The 18,492-nt window shown below is 47.1% G+C and overlaps 1 protein-coding gene and 1 pseudogene across 2 annotated transcripts in view; one reads left to right on the top strand and one right to left on the bottom strand.

Annotated features, from left to right (window-relative positions):
- ISOC1 (isochorismatase domain containing 1) overlaps positions 1–18,492 on the bottom strand; it is a 68,272-nt gene that overhangs the window by 13,956 nt on the left and 35,824 nt on the right. For both annotated transcript variants that reach the window (XM_089677707.1, XM_089677712.1), the window contains exons 4-5: positions 5,802–6,005; positions 1,739–1,855 (exon numbers count right to left, since the gene is read on the bottom strand). In XM_089677707.1, the coding sequence (XP_089533833.1) occupies positions 1,739–1,855; positions 5,802–6,005 (321 nt within the window). The remainder of the gene's footprint in view (positions 1–1,738; positions 1,856–5,801; positions 6,006–18,492) is intronic.
- LOC149473560 (U2 spliceosomal RNA) lies at positions 12,443–12,575 on the top strand (annotated as a pseudogene).

The following is an 18,492-nucleotide window of genomic DNA, read 5'->3' on the forward strand; positions in this document are numbered from 1 at the left end:
CAGGAAAGCGCACAATTTTGTGTGCGTTCCCAACACGCAAAGGTGTGAACCTAGCCTTAGAGATGAGAAAAAAAAGGAAGGTCAGGTTAGCAAGAGCATGAGATAATGAAGAGTAGAGTGAAGGACTGCAGAGAAAGTGCTAGCCTGAATTTCGGTGACAGGACAGATAGAAGAGATAAAAAGTAACAGGAGATGGAAAGGGTGTGTGGAGTCCTAGTGTGGAATATCCAGCTCCGAGGCCGGAGGTGTAGGGATGTGTGCAGTGCAGATTTATGTGAAAGGAAAGCAGCTAAAAAGGAGAAGGATAAAGTGAAACAGGGAGAGGGACAGGAGGATAGGTGCTTACCCTCAAATATCAAAGTTAGGGCTGCACTTTCTGAGGAGCCTTGGCAAAGCAGTGAGGCTTTCACATATATTTCCAAATGTGTGCAACTAAAACCTCTGTTTTTGATGTAAACTGTTACAGTGTAATTTTGTTTTTGTTCTGCAGGCTAGCTGGGAAATCATTGGTATGTTTCTGCTGTGCAATGCCTTTCCATGTGCACCTGACTTTTAAAGCTAGCTGTCAATTGATGTGATTGCCATTCTTATACAGCTTGCTCACTTGAACTGGTGTGGGGACACACTGGATATGTCCCACCCCCTTGTGCCCAAGGACTACCCTCATGTTACGGGTAACGGAACTGGGTGTGAAGGGAAATCCCACAGGGGAAAGTGGAAAGAGGCAAAGCCCCTGACTAGCCTCACCAGTGTACAGGAACCTCCCCAGGGGAAAGATAACTAGGTAGATGGGCAACAGAGAGGGTCTTCAGGGAAGAAAACTACTGGGAATCAAATCTCCACTGCCTTGGACCTCTAGAGTACTCTGCCCCCTAATTTAGGGAAGCTTCTGTGACAGGGAGGAACCCTGCTGATCATCTGGGAACAACTGCACTTTTTAAACAAAGATTATAAATTTGATATCAAATGCACAAAGGTGGTTATAAACATATAAAATTATTGGTAGGCAATATTTGCAGCTGTTTTTAAAAAAGAACATTGTGAAACAGGCAGTACACTATTTTTATATGTATATATCTGCTCCACAGAAAACAAAGAAGAAACAATAATGTAGAGGAATTCATAACAATTTAGGTTTTTATGTTGCTTTGCTTAGTTATTAAATAAAACAAATAAATGTAACTATTAGAGAAACGTTCCCTATTATAGAAAAGTACTGGATGCTCCTCTCCTCTCACAGGAATCAAAATAATGACAAGTTCCCAATATCTGGAAAGTGAGCCTAAAGAAGATGACCTAAATGGAACACATTCTTTACTCTTCAGCTAGCAGGCCTATATCCCCACTCTCACTGTAGGCCAGTGTTACCAAGAATACCTTTTTTCTCAAAGGAGATTCTGAGGCATCCCAGGAGACATATGTATGCGAGTGTATGCCATTTGCTAACAAGAGCACTAAAACATAGATCTTCTATGGCAGCTAGTACAGGTAGATGCACAATGTGTTCTGCTGTCTTGTATAGAAGATCTATTTGATTTGATTCTTGTCATAAGAAAAAAAAAAGTTAGTTTTCAAGTCTTGCTACATTTCACGCCTGTAATTACATGGATTAGTTGGTTAGGCAGAGAGGTGTGGAAATTTCCTAAAAGCAACATGTTCATGTATAACCAGAGTGCATAATCAGCCATCAATATCAGATTTTAAAGCAATCAAATCAATGAATCACATTTAAGCATACCTCCAAGGCAAACATCCTATCCATCATGCTTCGTGAAGACGAAGCATCTGCTACAATGTGAACTTCTACTCCTCGTCCAATTAAGTCCAATGCGGTTTGCTGAATACAAACATGTGTCTAAAAGAATAAAAGTAGAACTTAAAACAGATTTGCAACATTATACAGTCTGTCCTCTTGCAGACATGTGTCAAACAAAATATTTATACTGTAGGGGTTTGAAAACTGTCACAATCAAAATCTTCCAACTGACACTGCTAAATTGGCAACACAAATTACAATGTGCTTGATTTACCAACAGTATGCAGTGTGAGGACTTATATAAGCAATATATTCAATTCATATCCAGTCCCATTAGGACCTCATACTGCATAACAGTTAGTACAGCCAGACTGTACTGTGTGACTAGCTTAAAGCCCAACTGTGTGCATTTTTTAAAATTCTCCCAGCAGGTATAAAAAAAACCAAAAAAAACAAAACAAAAAAAAAACCAAAACAACAGCAATAGCTGCAGTACTCCTCTACAGCACGGTCCTCTGCAGTGATTCCTTTATGCCACTAGATGTCCTCGATCTTCCAGGTTAAGTGACACCCAATGTCATTCAACCTGGAAGACCAGGGACATCCTGAGATTGCAGGGTGTCAAACATACAATAAAATACAACAATGCAGATGGTAACCAAGGCCACTTTCTACCTGAGGACCTCCCACAGCTAAGATGTGAATAGGCAAAAGAACCTGCAGTTCATGTGAGCAGGCTGGAAAACATCTATCAAAAAGGTAAATATGTAAAAGAGAAATCAAAACCACTGGCAGTGCTTTAAAGGTTTAGCTTTTACTATCTGAACATAAAGACAGAAAGTCACAGGGACTACAGCTAACACATAGCTGAAGATTTTAAAGGGTAAGCTAACCTATGCTTGCTTGTAGAAAGTGCAAGGTTCATAAATGTTCATTGGCAATAAAACTTTCTTGATAAATTTAGGCCAAACTGTATTTTGCTACATTTCATTAGTGAAAATAACCCAAATCAGCGTTTATTATTTAGTCTGTGTGAAAGTTATAGAGTCCACAAACTAAGGCATATATCTGCAAATCAATCAAACATTCTGATGTACTGATGGCCCATCTAATTTCTTCAGGCCTGAAAACACAGACAGTACAAATATCCCTCAAATGACCCCTTTTTGATAAGTAGACAGTCCAAGGTATGGTGTGTTTTTTAAAGTTGTGATTTTTGTCACTTTTTTGGGGAAATAAAGAGAATTTTAAAAAAGGATTTTTTTCAATATTTTTTTTATACTGTCACCAGTGCAGTACAGCGTCATCATACAACTGGTGTAGCGGTGATCAGGGACAGAATGTAAATCTTAATTTTTTTACAAATTATTTTCGATTACCTTTTTTTCCCAATTTAAAAAAAATTTTGAACACCATTTAGCATTTTCCTTCCACTTCACAATTATGTGTTGGTCTATCACATAAAAACCCAATAAAATAAGATTTACGATTTTGGTTGTACCATAACAAAATGTGGGAGTATAAATGCTTTTTCATGGCCCTGTATATGAAAATACTAGTTGTCTGGCTGTCACCCTATCACTTCGGCTTCAACACTTTGAATCACTGACCAGAAACAAGTATTCAAATAAAGAATTCTGACTTAATTTATTATTAGAAATTCTAACTTGCATGGTGGTTTCCTGGATGAGCCATAGCCCCGTGATAAATAGACCTGCAAACTTAGTCCAAGTCAGCAACTCTCAACTAGTGAGAAGACAACCAAACCTCTCCAAGCTTGTAGCTTTATAAATAAGTTAGCAATGGCAACTCCCAAACTTCTATCCAGAGAGATCCCCTATGAATTGCACAGCAAGACAATCAGCCTCTTCACAGGTCTTATGAAAGGAAAAAAACTTTATTCGCAATTATGAGGCCTAATCTTTTATGAGAACTATGTAGATCGCCATTGCTGAGCTCTCCTTTCAAAAATACTCCCAAAGGCTAGTACACCCTGTAGTGACAAAGGAGCAGGTGGAAGAAACCACAGCATGGGATGGGGTGGGGTGGCAAGTATTCCATACACCTGGAAGTGTGGAATATATTCAATGGCTGGTGAGCACTGCAGAGGCAGCATTTGAACAAACAGGCTGCTGGAAATGTAAACAAATTACAGTAAAAGAAATAAGTATGTGATCCCCTGCTGGTTTTAAATGTTTGCCCACTCACAAAGAAATGATCAGTCTAAAAATCGAATGGTAGGTGTATTGTAACAGAGCCAAAATAGCAACAAAAAATTCAAAACAAATGCATGTCTAACAAATTATGTACTGATTTGCATGTTCATAGGGAAATAAGTATTTGATCCCCTACCATTCAGCAGGATTTCTGGCTACTGGGTGTCTCATACAGGTAACAAGCTGAAATTAGAAGCTGTCTCTTAAAGGGAGTGCTTCTAATCTCATTTTGTTACCTTTATAAAAGACACCTGTCCACAGGAGCAATCAAACAATGAAGATTCCAAACTCTCCACCATGGCAAAGACCAAAGAGCTGTCCAAGGATGTCAGGGACAAGATTGTAGACCTGCACAAGGCTGGACTGGGCTACTAAACGATCACCAAGCAGCTTGGTGAGAAGGTGACAACAGTTGGTGCAATCATTCGCAAATGGAAAGAACACAAAACAACTGTCAGTCTCCCTAGGTCTGGTGCACCATGCAAGAAACTCATGGAGTGTCAATGATCGTGAAAACAGTGAGGAATCATCCCAAGACTACACGTGAGGATCTGGTGCACCATGCAAGATCTCACCTCGTGGAGTGTCAATGCTCATGAGAACAGTGAGGAATCATCCCAGAACTACACGTGAGGATCTTGTCAATGATCTCCAGGCAGCTGGGACCACAGTCACTAAGAAAACAATTGGTAACACACTATGCCGACAAGGACTGAAATCCTGCAGTGCCCAAAAGGTCCCTCTGCTCAAGAAAGAACATGTCCAGGCCCATCTGAAGTTTGCCACTGAACATCTGAATGATGCAGAGGACTGGTTGAAAGTGTTGTGGCCAGATGGGACCAAAATCCAGCTCTTTGGCATCAACTCAACTCACCGTGTTTGGAGGAGGAATGCTGCCTATGACCCCAAGAACACCATCCCAACTGTCAAACATGGTGGTGGAAACATTCTGCTTTGGGGGCGTTTTTCTGCTAAGTGGACAGGACAACTGCACTGCATCAAAGGGACGATTGACAGGGCAATGTACTGTCAAATCTTGGGTGAGAACCTTCTTCCCTCAGCCAGGGCATTGAAAATGGGTCGTGGATGGGTATTCCAGCATGATATTGACCAAAAACACACGGCCAAGGCAACAAAAGGAGTGGCTCAAGAAGAAGCAAATTAAGATCCTGGAGTGGCCTAGCCAGTCTCCAGACCTTAATCCGATTGAAAATCTGTGGAGGGAGCTGAAAGTTCGAGTTGCCAAACGTCATTCACCAAACCTTATTGACTTGGAGAGCATCTGCCAAGAGGAGTGGGTCAAAAATCCCTCCTGAGATGTGTGGAAACCTGGTGGCCAACTACAGGAAACGTCTGACCTCTCTGATTGCCAACAAGGGATTTGCCACCAAGTACTAAGGTATGTTTTGAGAAGGGGATCAAATACTTATTTCCGTCATGAACATGCAAATCAGTGCATAATTTGTTAGATATGCATTTGTTTTGAATTTTTTGTTGCTATTCTGTCTCTCAGTGTTACAAAACACCTACCATTCGATTTTTAGACTGATCATTTCTTTGTGAGTGGGCAAACATTCAAAATCAGCAGGGGATCAAATACTTATTTCCTTCATTGTATGTACTGAGAAAGTCCGGCACATTTACCATCGCCTCACAGAAAGGTCCTGATCGCTACTTGCGGTCAGGAGCATTCTGATCATGTGACTGCCAATCATGGTGGTCCCCTTAAAGGGCCGTGAGGTGCTGGCGCCAAAGAGATATACATATATGCTAGTTCCCATGTATGATAGAAACACAAATACAACACATTTAAACAGGGCCCCACTTACCTCAACACCAAATAATACAACACTACGAACTCCAGGTATCTCAGCCAATGCTGCCTCAACTTCTGGCAAGACCATAGAGAACTTTGTTTTTGGGACTACAAGTTTCACACCAGTTAGATCAAGTTCTTGTACTGTGCTTCCAAGCCCTTTAGGGTACTGTTCTGTGACAATAACAGGAATTCCTAAAATGCGTGCACCTTGTAACTGAAACAAGATAGGATAACACCAATAAAAATAGAGTTATGGAAGCCTGATGAAAAATGTTAACATCTTGTCCTGCCATAAAATTAGAGGGGACACACACACCTCGATAACACTATTAGGAATTAACAGGAACACTTTGTAATCAGGAGTATAGCATCAATTAAACTCCTGGGATATTGATCTGGTCAGTTAAATAGCAGAGGGGGTTGTTAATCAGGTTCAGCTGCTTTGGTCTTAATGAAATTAACAACAGGTGCGCTAGATGGGCAACAATGAGACAATCCCCAAAACAGGAATTTTACAGGTGGAGGCTACTGACAATTTTTCCCTACTCATCATTTCTGACTGGTTTTTCACAAGTTTTGCTACTGGTAGCATGAAGTGATACCTGGACCCTACAGAGATTGCACAGGCAGTCCAACTCTTCCAGGATGGCACATCAATATGTGCCATTACCAGAAGGTTTGCTGTGTCTCAAAGCACAGTCTCAAGAGCATGGAGGAGATTCCAGGAGACAGGCAGTTACTCTAGGAAAGCTGGACAGGGCCATAGAAGGTCCTTAAGCCATCATAAGGACCAGTATCTGCTCCTTTGTGCAAAGAGGAACAGGATGAACAGCACTGCCAAAGCCCTACAAAATTACCTCCAGCAGGCCAATGGTGTGATTGTCTCTGACAAAACAATCAGAAACTGACTTCATGAGGGTGGCCTGCTGGCCCAACGTTCTCTAGTGGGCCCTGTGCTCACTGCCTGGCACCATAGAGCTCAACTGGCATTTGCCACTGAACGCCAGAATTGGCAGGTCTACCACTAGTGCCCTGTGCTTTTCACAGATGAGAGCAGGTTCACCCTGAGCACGTGACAGACATGAAAGGGTCTGGAGAAGCTGTGGAGAACGTTATGCTGCCTATAACATCATTCAGCATGACCGTTTTGCTGGTATGTCAGTGATGGTCTGGGGAGGCATATCGATGTAGAGAGGCACAGACCTCTACAGGCTAGACAATGGCACCCTGACTGCCATTAGGTGTCAGGATGAAATCCTTGGACCCATTGTCAGACCCTACACTAGTGCAATGGATCCTGGGATCCTCCTGATGCACGACAATGCCCGGCCTCATGTGGCAAGAGTATGCAAGCAGTTCCTGGAGGATGAAGGAATTGATACCATTGAATGGACCCCATGCTCGCCTGACCTAAATCCAATAGAACACCTCTGGGATATTATTTTTTGGTTGCCGCCAGGTTGTACCTCAGACTGTCCAGGAGCTCAGTGATGCCCTGGTCTAGATCTGGGAGGAAATAGCCCAGAACACCATCCATCGTCTCATTAGGAGCATGCCCCAACATTGTCAGGCATGCATACAAGCAAGTGAGGGGCATACAATCTACTGAGTACCATTCTGAGTTGCTGCAATGAAATTTCAGCAAAATGAACTAGCCTGCTGTATCATTGTTTCACTTTGATTTTAGGGGCATCTTTGAATTCAGTCATCTGTCGGTTGATATTTTTCATTTCCGTCAAACGATGGGGTATCCTTACGTTCCTAACACATTACCCAGTCCATATCGGTATAGCTATCCAGCATGATATTTTTCCCCATTGAGATCTGATGTGTTTTCAAAAAAGTGTCCCTTTAATTTTTCTGAGCAGTGTATATACAGTTAGGTCCATATATATTTGGACACAGGCACAATTTTAGTTTTTTCAGGTATTTACATATTCAAGCTATAGTTATAGAATGGATATGGGCTGAAAGTGCACATTCTCAGGTTTAATTTGAGGGTATGTACATCCAAATTGGAGGAAGGGTTTAGGAATTACAACTCTTAAGAGTAGCCATCCCCCATTTTTCAAGGGACCAAAAGTAATAAGACAATTGAATCAAAAGTTGTTTCATGGCCAGGTGTGGGCTACTCCAGACCTTTTACCTGCTTAATTGATGAAGAAATAATGGAGTTGATTCTTAGTGTGGTATTTGCATTTGGAATCTATGAACCTACATTATGCATTCAAAAGCAGCTGTCCATGCAAGTGAAGCCATTGTAAGGCTTCAAAAACTAAACAAATCCACCAGAGAGATAGCAGCAACATTAGGAGTGGCCAAATCAACAGTTTGGTACATTCTGAGGAAAAAAGAACGCACTGCTGAGCTCAGCAACATAAAAAGGCATAGACGTCCAGGGAAGACAACAGTGGTGGATGATCACAGGATCCTCTCTACGGTAAAGAAAAACCCTTTCACAACATTCAGACAAGTGAAGGACACTCTCCAGGAGGTGGGCGTATCATTGTCAAAGTCTACAATCAAGAGAAGACTTCAGGAGAGCAAATAAAAGAGGGTTCACCACAAGGTGCAAACCATTGATAAGCCTGAAGAAAGGAAAAGCCAGATTAGACTTTGCCAAAAAAATTTAAAAAAGCCAGACCAGTTCTGGAAAAGCATTCTTTGGAAGGATGAAACTAAGATTAATCTGTACCAGAATGGCGGGAAGAAAGAAGTGTGGAGAAGGCCTGCAACAGCTCATGATGCAAAGCGCACAAAGTCATCTGTAAAACATGGTGGAGGCAGTGTGATGGCATGGGCATGCATGGCTTCCAGTGGCACTGGGGCATTGGTGTTTATTAATGATGTGACAGAAGCAGCTGGATGAATTCTGCAGTGTTTAGAGATATACTCTCAGTCCAGATTCAGCTCTGTCCTCAGGCCCCTTCTCTTCTCCATCTACACCTCTTCCCTCGGCAAACTGATACACTCCCACGGCTTCAACTACCACCTCTACGCCGATGACACGCAAATTTACCTCTCCACCCCTCACCTCACCCACTCAGTCTCCGCCCGTATCGCCCACCTACTGAAAGACATATCAGACTGGATGTCGCTCCATTTCCTCAACTGAACCTTTCCAAAACTGAGCTCCTAATTTTCCCCCCAGCCCGTGCCCCCCACCCTCTCCATCACGACCAACAACGCCATTATCAGTCCAACCCCACAAGCCAAAGTCCTAGGTTTCACTCTTGACTCCAACCTGTCCTTCCAACCCCATGTCCAATCGTTGGCAAACTCATGCAGGCTCCATCTCCGCAACATCTCCAAAATATATACGTTCCTAACCCCAGATACTGCTAAACAATTCGTTCACTCCCTTATTATCTCACGACTCGACTACTGCAACTCCCTCCTCACTGGCCTACCTCATCACAGACTATCCCCGCTTCAGTCTATCCTGAACTCAGCGGCCAGACTCATCCACCTTACTAACCGTTCCGTATCCGCCACCCCCCTCTGCCAATCCCTCCACTGGCTTCTGATTGCCCAACGCATTAAATTCAAACTACTAACACTGACATACAAAGCCATTCATAACGCTGCCCCAAACTACCTCACCGACCTGATACCCAAATACCACCCTACCCGTAATCTTCGCTCCTCACAAGACCTCCTACTTTCTAACTCCCTGGTCTCCACCTCCCACGCCCGACTGAAGGACTTCTCCAGGACTTCCCCCATCCTCTGGAACTCTCTACCCCAATCCATCAGACTGTCACCTTCCCTCCTCACCTTCAGGCGCACCCTGAAATCCCATCTCTTCAGGGAAGCCTACCCCAGCCTCACCTAATTGCTGATCTACACTCCTCCTACTACTCCATCCCCCACAACCACTTCCTCCTGTACCACTATCCCCTCCCTCCTAGATTGTAAGCTCGAAAGAGTAGGGCCCTCGAACCCCTCGGGTTTTGTCTTGTTACTGTATTGTCTCATGTACTGTCCCCCACTGTAATGTACAGCGCTGAGCAAACCTTTTGGCGCTATATAATGTATAATAATAATAATGGGCATGCATGGCTTCCAGTGGCACTGGGGCATTGGTGTTTATTGATGATGTGACAGAAGCAGCTGGATGAATTCTGCAGTGTTTAAAGATATACACTCAGTCCAGATTCAGCTAAATGCAGCAAAGTTGATTGGACGGCACTTCACAGTACAGATGGACAATGATCCAAAACACATTGCAAAAGCAACCCAGGAGCTTTTGAAGGAAAAGAAGTGGAATATTCTACAATGGCCGAGTCAATCACCTGATCTCAACCCAATTGAGCATGCATTTCACTTGCTGAAGGCAAAACTAAAAAGGCAGAAAGACCCACAAAGAACAACTGAAGACAGCTGCAGTTAGAGCCTGGCAAAGCATCAGAAAGGAGGAAACCCAATCTTTGGTAATGTCCATGGGTTCCAGACTTCAGGCAGAAATTGGCAGTAAAGGATTCTCAACAAAATATGAACTCTTATTTATGATTATATTCAATTGTCCACTTACTTTTGGTCCCTTGAAAAAAAGGGGGGAGGGCTACTCCTAAGAGCTGTAATGCCTAAACCCGAATTTTCCTGTTCTATTTTGTGCCGCAGGATTCTATGTCATTAATGTCATTCAATTATTATATTTTTGATTAAGTTATGTTTTGCTGTCCAGATTATGTAGCAACTTTTTCAAAAGTAATGTATATGCTTTCGCTGTGAAGGTTGGCTCTTTTCTCCTGGCGAGGCAGTCTGATGTGCCCGGCACGGAAAGGGTCCCCTAAATTTCTGGGGGATCTGTATTTGTGGTCACAGAGAACAGTGAGGTAAGGCACTCTTTCCCGTTTCTCACGCACTTCTGTGCAGTCCGCATTCTTTACATGTCTGCGGCAGTCTCTAACATGGCGTTTTGTGCGGTCTCTGGAAATATGTCATCCCAGTCGGATATGACGTCAATGCGCATGGCGCTCTTGCACCTGCGCAGTTGAGATGAATACCTGGAACCACATGATGGGTGGCATTTTCCTCTCTAGAGGATTCACTCCACATATGGGAAGAAGTCCATGTATTGCACTCATTTTGGACCATATAAAAGGCCACTTTTGGCACTATTATTTACAGCCCTTGCTATCTAACCTTACTCTGGGAGGAACCACATTCATTGTGCCCAGCGTTGACCCCCTGGAAGGTTGTGGTCTGAACAACAAAACCAAGCTCAACTTGAACACTATTATATTGCCGCATAGTTTATGATGAGTTAAATATTAGTAATTATTTGAAAAAATAGTTTATATATATATATATATAGCTGATACATCTAAAATATACATTTATTATTGCTGTAGATTACAGAATATCTACCAAGGACACATACTATTATGATCTCTATATTCCTATAAGAAATGATCAGTCTAAAAATCGAATGGTAGGTGTATTGTAACACAGAGACAGAATAGCAACAAAAATATGTACGTCTAACAAATTATGCACTGATTTGCATGTTCATGAGGGAAATAAGTATATGATCCCCTTCAAAAAAGATGACTTAGTTCTTGGTGGCAAATCTCTTGTTGGCAATCACAGAGGTCAGACGTTTCCTGTAGTTGGCCACCAGGTTTCCACGCATCTCAGGAGGGATTTTGGCCCACTCCTCTTGGCAGATCCTCTCCAAGTCAATAAGGTTTGGCGGCTGACGTTTGGCAACTCGAACTTTCAGCTCCCTCCACAGATTTTCAAATCGGATTAAGGTCTGGAGACTGGCTAGGCCACTCCAGGATCTTAATGTGCTTCTTCTTGAGCCACTCCTTTGTTGCCTTGGCCGTGTGTTTTGGGTCATTATCCTGCTGGAACACCCATCCACGACCCATTTTCAATGCCCTGGCTGAGAGAAGAAGGTTCTCACCCAAGATTTGACGGTACATTGCCCCGTCCATCATCCCTGTGATGCGGTGCAGCTGTCCTGTCCCCTTAGCAGAAAAACACCCCCAAAGCAGAATGTTTCCACCACCATGTTTGACAGTTGGGATGGTGTTCTTGGGGTCATAGAAAGCATTGCTCCTCCTCCAAACACGGCAAGTTGAGTTGATGCCAAAGAGCTCGATTTTGGTCTCATCTGACCACAAACGTTTTAACCAGTCCTCTGCATCATTCAGATGTTCAATGGCAAACTTCAGACTGGCCTGAACATGTGCTTTTTAGAGCAGAGGGAACTTGCAGGCACTTCAGGATTTTAATCCTGGTCTGCGTAGTGTGTTACCAATTTGTTTTCTTGGTGACTGTGGTCCCAGCTGCCTGGAGATCATTGACAAGATCCTCACGTGTAGTTCTGGGATGATTCCTCACTGTTCTCATGAGCATTGACACTCCACGAGGTGAGATCTTGCATGGTGCACCAGACCTAGGGAGACTGACAGTTTTGTGTTTCTTCCATTTGCGAATGATTGCACCAACTGTTGTCACCTTCTCACCAAGCTGCTTGGTGATAGTTTGGTAGCCCAGTCCAGCCTTGTGCAGGTCTACAATCTTGTCCCTAACATCCTTGGACAGCTCTTTGGTCTTTGCCATGGTGGAGAGTTTGGAATCTTGATTGTTTCGATTGCTCCTGAGGACAGGTGTCTCTTATACAGGTAACAAAATGAGATCGCTTCTCGGCCTTTTGGCTAAGATCAAGTGTAGTATCGACCTTGCCTTTAGGGGTGTCCCTGCTTCCAGCTAGGACGTTGAGAACTGCTTGCATCTATCCCAGCCATTTGGTCTGTGTGGGGTACCCTCTACTCGGCCTGGTAGGATCGTCGATTAAATTCGGCTTCACCTGCTTGCTGCTATTGGGTTTGAGGCTTAGCCCCCACACAGAACGAGTTTGTGATCTTCCCCCCCCCCTTGTTCACTCTGCGTTACTACCTCCGGGCAGTAGACTCTCAAGAGCCTTTTCAAAGGCTAAGCAAGCGAGAGTGAAGCCGCCGAGGAAGAAGAAGGAGAAGGAATCCGCTGAAGATCTCTTGGAAGCCCTCCTGAGAACTCCTCTGCGACAAGATGGGGAAGAATAAGCAAACCGCAAAGAAGCCACTGACCGCCACCGCCGCCAAGACCCCGGGAGAAGCCCCCTCCGCCCCCACCCTCACCTCAGAACGCTCCGGCCCTGCAGAAGGTCTCCCCCCTCTGGAGCCCTGGATGAAGCAGACAGTCGTGCTGCGGCTGAAAGAGGTGGAAGGCAGAATCCCGGAGATGACCCCGGAAGTCTTCGGCAAGAAAATGATTCTGGATCAAGGATTTAGCAAGGCAGAGACCCTGTCGGTGCAGTCCTTCGTGAAGGGCATTTTCTTTATAACCTTTGTTTCGTTACAGGTCTGCAGAAGGTACTGGGAGATGGTGAAGACCTCTGGGCCCGATTCCCCTTTCCGCAAGTTTCTTGCGAATTCTCCCATTCAAAGGGACAAAAGGCGGATAACGGTGTCCATGAGGAACCCTCATGTCCCCGGTAAAGATATCGCCACCTATCTCCAGAGGTTCTGCGTCGTGTTGAAGGACCCAGTCCGGATACTAGACGCCAACGGCTTCTGGACAGGTAAGTGGGCCGTGTTTTGCAGATTGCTGAGAGATCGTCCCGCTGGAGATCTCCAACACCTGCAACAGTGCTTCTCCCTGGGAGCGTCAGCAGGACTCCTACATTACCCGGATCAACCCCAGTCATGCCGCAGGTGCGGTCAGCCGGGGCACGAGGGTAAGGATTGCCATGTGCTTTCATGTAGGTTCTGCCGGTCTGCAGGTCACGAGACCAAGGATTGCCCGAGGTCCAAAACCTGCAACCTCTGTGGACGGTCAGAGCACGTCTACAAGGACTGCCCAGAGAGAAGCAGGACGTATGCGGGGGCCCTGAGCAAGGGCCCAGCTGCTAAACCAGCGCCACAGAAGCCTCAGAAAGACCCAGGTAAGAAGGACCCAGGTAAGAGGAACCCCCCACCCCCTCCCCCCACCCCAGCCTCCCCTACCCCTCCGGTGTCGGAGGCCGCCCCCCAGTCCCTGGTCCAACTGCCCCTTGCCTTCCTGCCCCACCCGCCCCCCGCCCTCCTGCCCCCCCTGTCCCTTGCCCTCCTGCCCCCCCCCACCCCTTGCCCTCCTGCCTCTGCCACCCCTGCCCCGGCCCCCCCCCCTCCCGGGCCCGGTTCCACCCCCCCCCTGACCTGTCCTCACAGGAGGATTTCCCGCCCCTTCCCCCTGCCACCCCCGTCAGCAGCTCTGCGGCGGGGATCAGGAAGCGGAAGAAGGAGCAGGCCAGCCCGGCGGCGGAGGACCCCTCCTCCGCCACCAAACGGCCTGCCGTCCTCCAGGATGCCGCAGGTCCGGACCCCGTGGGGGAGGACCTCGACACACTGGAGGAAGAGGAAGAGGTGGAAGAAGAGATGGCTCTGACCCGGTCGGGGCCAGATCTCTCCACCGACTTCGATGAGGTCCTCAACGAGGTCCTCAACCAGATCGGTCTGAGCCAGGACCCTGGCCAGGCCGCAGAGGTCACCCCCCCTCCCCAGGGGAGGTAAGCACAGCCCCTGCCGACTAACCCCTTCATCTCTTTCCCATGATGGCTGAGATCTCTATCTTTTCCATTAATGTGAGGAGCATCAAGGATGTGTCTAGGAGGCAGACTGTGCTGACCTTTCTCTCCACACAGCAGAGTGATGTCTACATGCTTCAGGAGTGCGCCCTTCCCCCTCTGAGGAGGTACACTCATTTGTCCTCCCAGTTGACCCACGGTCCCTCCTACTGGTCTGGGGGTGGCGATTGCAAGTCCGCAGGGGTAGCGGTTCTTATCAGGGGAGGACGTTTCACTGTTGACTCCGTCCATGAGCTCGTCTGTGGCCGCCTTTTGGTCATAGACGGCTCGTGGGCGGGAGAGCCAGTCAGGCTCATCAACGTGTACGCCTCCCCGGAGAAGAACACGCGGCTGGAGCTTTTCCAAACCCTGCGGACGCAACTCGTCACAACGAGAACAGTAGTGATCGGCGGTGATTTTAACTGTCCGATAGAGGAGGACGGGCGCAGCTCCAGCATGTACGCAAAACTCGACGCCACCTCAAAGCTGCTCCGGGAGGTGATTGCGGAGGCTTCCCTGCAGGACGCCGTGGGATCCGTGGGGCGCGGTTCCGTGAACTACTCATGGAGCCGTCCCGACGGATCTGTGCGTTCCAGGATTGACTTTGTGCTCACCTCCAGGGCAGTCAGGCACCGCGGGTTCTCCATGGTTCCCTGCTTTTTCTCTGACCACAGGGCCATTCAGTTTCGGGGTGACCTGGGAGAGGGCTTTGCCCCGGGCCCAGGCTCCTGGAAGCTGAATTGCACCCTGCTGGACGATGAGGAACTGCTAGAGGAGCTCAGGGAAACCTACGGTGCCTGGAAGGAGGAGAAGTCTTTCTTTCCCAAGGTAAGCGACTGGTGGGAGTTCGTGAAAGTCAAGCTGCGCAGCTTCTTTCAGGCCAGGGGACGCCAGCAAGTGTGTGCCAGGAGGAGGGAACTCAGGAGATTGCAGCGTCAGCTGCAATCCCTGCAGGACCTTCATCTCTGTGGCTGGGACGTGAGGCAAGACCTGGAGGACACCAAAAAGAGCTTGAAAAAGCACTTTGAGGAAGAATCCAGGCACATTGTCTTCCGTGCCAAGGTGGAGCATCTAGAGAAAGGTGAGAAGTGTAACTCTTTCTTTTTCAGAAAACTCCACTCAGGACACACACCTCTATCGGAGCTGCGCGACAAGACCGGAACACTCCAGAAGGGGAAGGAGGCCGTGTTGGAAGTGGTCAGCGACTACTACACAGACCTCTACTCCCCCAAAGAAACAAACACGGAAGCGGCCGACAGGTTCTTGTCAGGTATCTCTAACGCTATTGATCCTGCAGGTTTGTCGGCCACCAACGCCCCCTTGACGTTGGAGGAACTGCACTCTGCCGCTAAATCCTTTAGGCGAGGCAGGACCCCGGGCTGCGACGGTCTCCCAGCTGAGCTCTATGTAGCGCTGTGGGATCTCGTGGGCCGGGAGCTGCTCGAGCTGTACGAGGAGATGGTGGTGGAGGGCAAGATGCCTGCTTCGTTGAGGGAGGGGATGATCACGATCCTGTACAAGCGTAAGGGGGAGAGATGTGACTTGAAAAATTGGCGTCCCATCTCTCTCCTGAACGTGGACTACAAGATCCTCGCCAAGGTCATGGCGAACAGGCTGAAGGCTGTCATCGGACAGATCATCCACCCGGATCAGACTTGCGGCATTCCTGTCCGCAGGATTGCGGACAGCCTCGCGCTTGTCCGGGACACGGTCCAATACATCAAGGACCGCCGTGTGCACGCGGCCCTGGTCAGTCTTGATCAGGAAAAGGCCTTTGACCGTGTCTCTCATGGGTTTATGTGCAGAGCCCTGCGCAGGTTTGGTCTTGGGGAAATGTTTTGTTCGTACGTTGATATTATATACAATGATATATGCAGTTCCGTGCAGGTGAACGGCTGGAAAACTGACCCCTTCCCGGTCCTCTCCGGGGTCAGACAAGGCTGCCCTCTCTCACCTCTGCTTTTTGTTTGCTGTATAGAGCTCTTCGCCGAATGCATCAGACGGAATCCAGAGATCGGGGGAATCACCGCACCGGGACCAGACAGAAGGGAAGTGAAGTGCTCGCTCTACATGGACGACGTGACGGTGTTCTTTGCCAACCAGCGCTCCATCGACCTGCTCGTCCAGACCTGCGAGGACTTCGGCCAAGCTTCGGGGGCAAAGGTCAACTGCGGGAAGTCGGAAGTCATGCTCTTCGGAAAGTGGTTCCTGCCTTCTTCTGCATCCATGCCCTTTGGCATCAAGACAGACTTCATGAAAATTCTGGGAGTTTGGTTTGGTGTCGAGGGCGCAGCCCTGAAGTCTTGGGAGGAGAGACTAGCAAAGATGCGTCAAAAATTTGGACTCTGGAGCCTCAGAGACCTCACCATCGAAGGGAAAACACTGGTACTCCGCAGCGAGATTCTCCCTGTGTTGCAGTACCTCGCCCAGGCCTGGCCCCCTCGGGTCAACACCTGTAAGGCCATCACCAGGGCGGTGTTTCACTTCATCTGGGGCTCCAAGATGGACAGAGTGAAGCGGGCAGTCATGTTCAAGGAACCCCTCAAGGGCGGTAAGGGCGTGCCCGACATCGCCACCCAACTGAGGGTGTTCTTTGCTTGCAACTGCATCCGCAGAACTTTGCCCAAAAGGATTATGGACTCTGGCGGGAACGCAATGTCTCGCTTCTTCCTGTTGCCTCTCTCTCGAGGTCCCTCGGGTGGGACACTTGGGACAGTTCCATCCCCTACAACTGGGACACTCCTTGGTACTACTTGGATACCTTCAAGTTCATCAGGGAGCAAGGGCTGCAGGGAGTCAAGCCTGACTTGTGGAAACCAAAGACCATCTACAAGCTCATCCGAGCCAGTGACATTTTGGGGTCGGTTCCAGGCCTGCCTTCGGACACCTGCAAGGTGGTCTGGAGGAATGTTTCTTCCAACATTCTCACCAACAGGCACAAAGACCTGGCATGGATGGCAATCCAAGGGGGGTTGCCTCTCAGGACATTTATGCATGCCAGGAACCTGAGCAGATACAGACACTGCCCCTTCTGCATCATCCATGAGAAAACGTCTCACCACGTTTTCTGGGAGTGCTCATTTGCTCAGGCCCTGTTGGGGGCCCTGGAACCTGAACTCAAGGACTTTGTACCACAGACAGCCATCACTCACTTTGGGGTGTTGAATGGACTATTCTGTGGGACTTTTTCTCTGGAGGACATTGACGGCGCCTGGCGGGTGCTGTGCTGTTTTAAGGACGCTCTATGGTGCGCCAGAAAGCGCCTCATCCACCAGCGGGAGAGGATGTCCATTGAGGACTGCCGCAGACTGATCCTCAGTCTGCTCAGAGACTATTCCTTGATGGACTTTAAGGAGGAAGAGGACGTCCAAAGATTTCCCCCTTCCCCCTACTCCCCCTTGCGTGTCTTTGTCTTTTCAATAAAGCTTCGGGCCTGTGTTTCCCCCTCCCCCTTTTCCCCCCACACACCCGATGCCTATTGTTGATCGTAATATTCGGTTTTCGTTTGTGCATGCATTAGTAATAGTAATATTAGGAAACGTATTGTGTATTAGGATGCTATAGTTTCGGGGTAAGCGGCGTCATGCAGGACGTGTTGGTCTGGGGGATTCTTCCTCTACGCACATCACGTCAGGCATCATACCGCTGAGCGAATGTATTTATTTCTGAATGTATTTATTGTATGCTTGGAACTATATTGCTATGTGGTGCGCTGCGTCGCAGTATAGGGTGAGATGTACCCCGATTACCAGTATCATGTTGTTTTTGATGCTTCTGTAATAAAAGTATCTTTTCAATCAAAAATGGTGGAGAGTTTGGAATCTTGATTGTTTCGATTGCTCCAGAGGACAGCTGTCTCTTATACAGGTAACAAAATGAGATTAGCAGCACTCCCTTTAAGAGTGCTTCTAATCTCAGCTTGTTACCTGTATAAAAGACACCCAGTAGCCAGAAATCCTGCTGAATGATAGGGGAAAAATACTTATTTCCCTCATGAATATGCAAATCAGTGCATAATTTGTTAGACATGCATTTCTTTTGAATTGTGTGTTGCTATTCTGCCTCTCAGTGTTACGATACACCTACCATTCGATTTTTAGAC

This window comes from Staurois parvus, unplaced genomic scaffold, assembly GCF_062004578.1.
Source record: "Staurois parvus isolate SC_StPar_1 unplaced genomic scaffold, SC_StPar_1.0 ptg000014l, whole genome shotgun sequence".
NCBI classification, from domain to species: Eukaryota; Metazoa; Chordata; class Amphibia; order Anura; family Ranidae; genus Staurois; species Staurois parvus.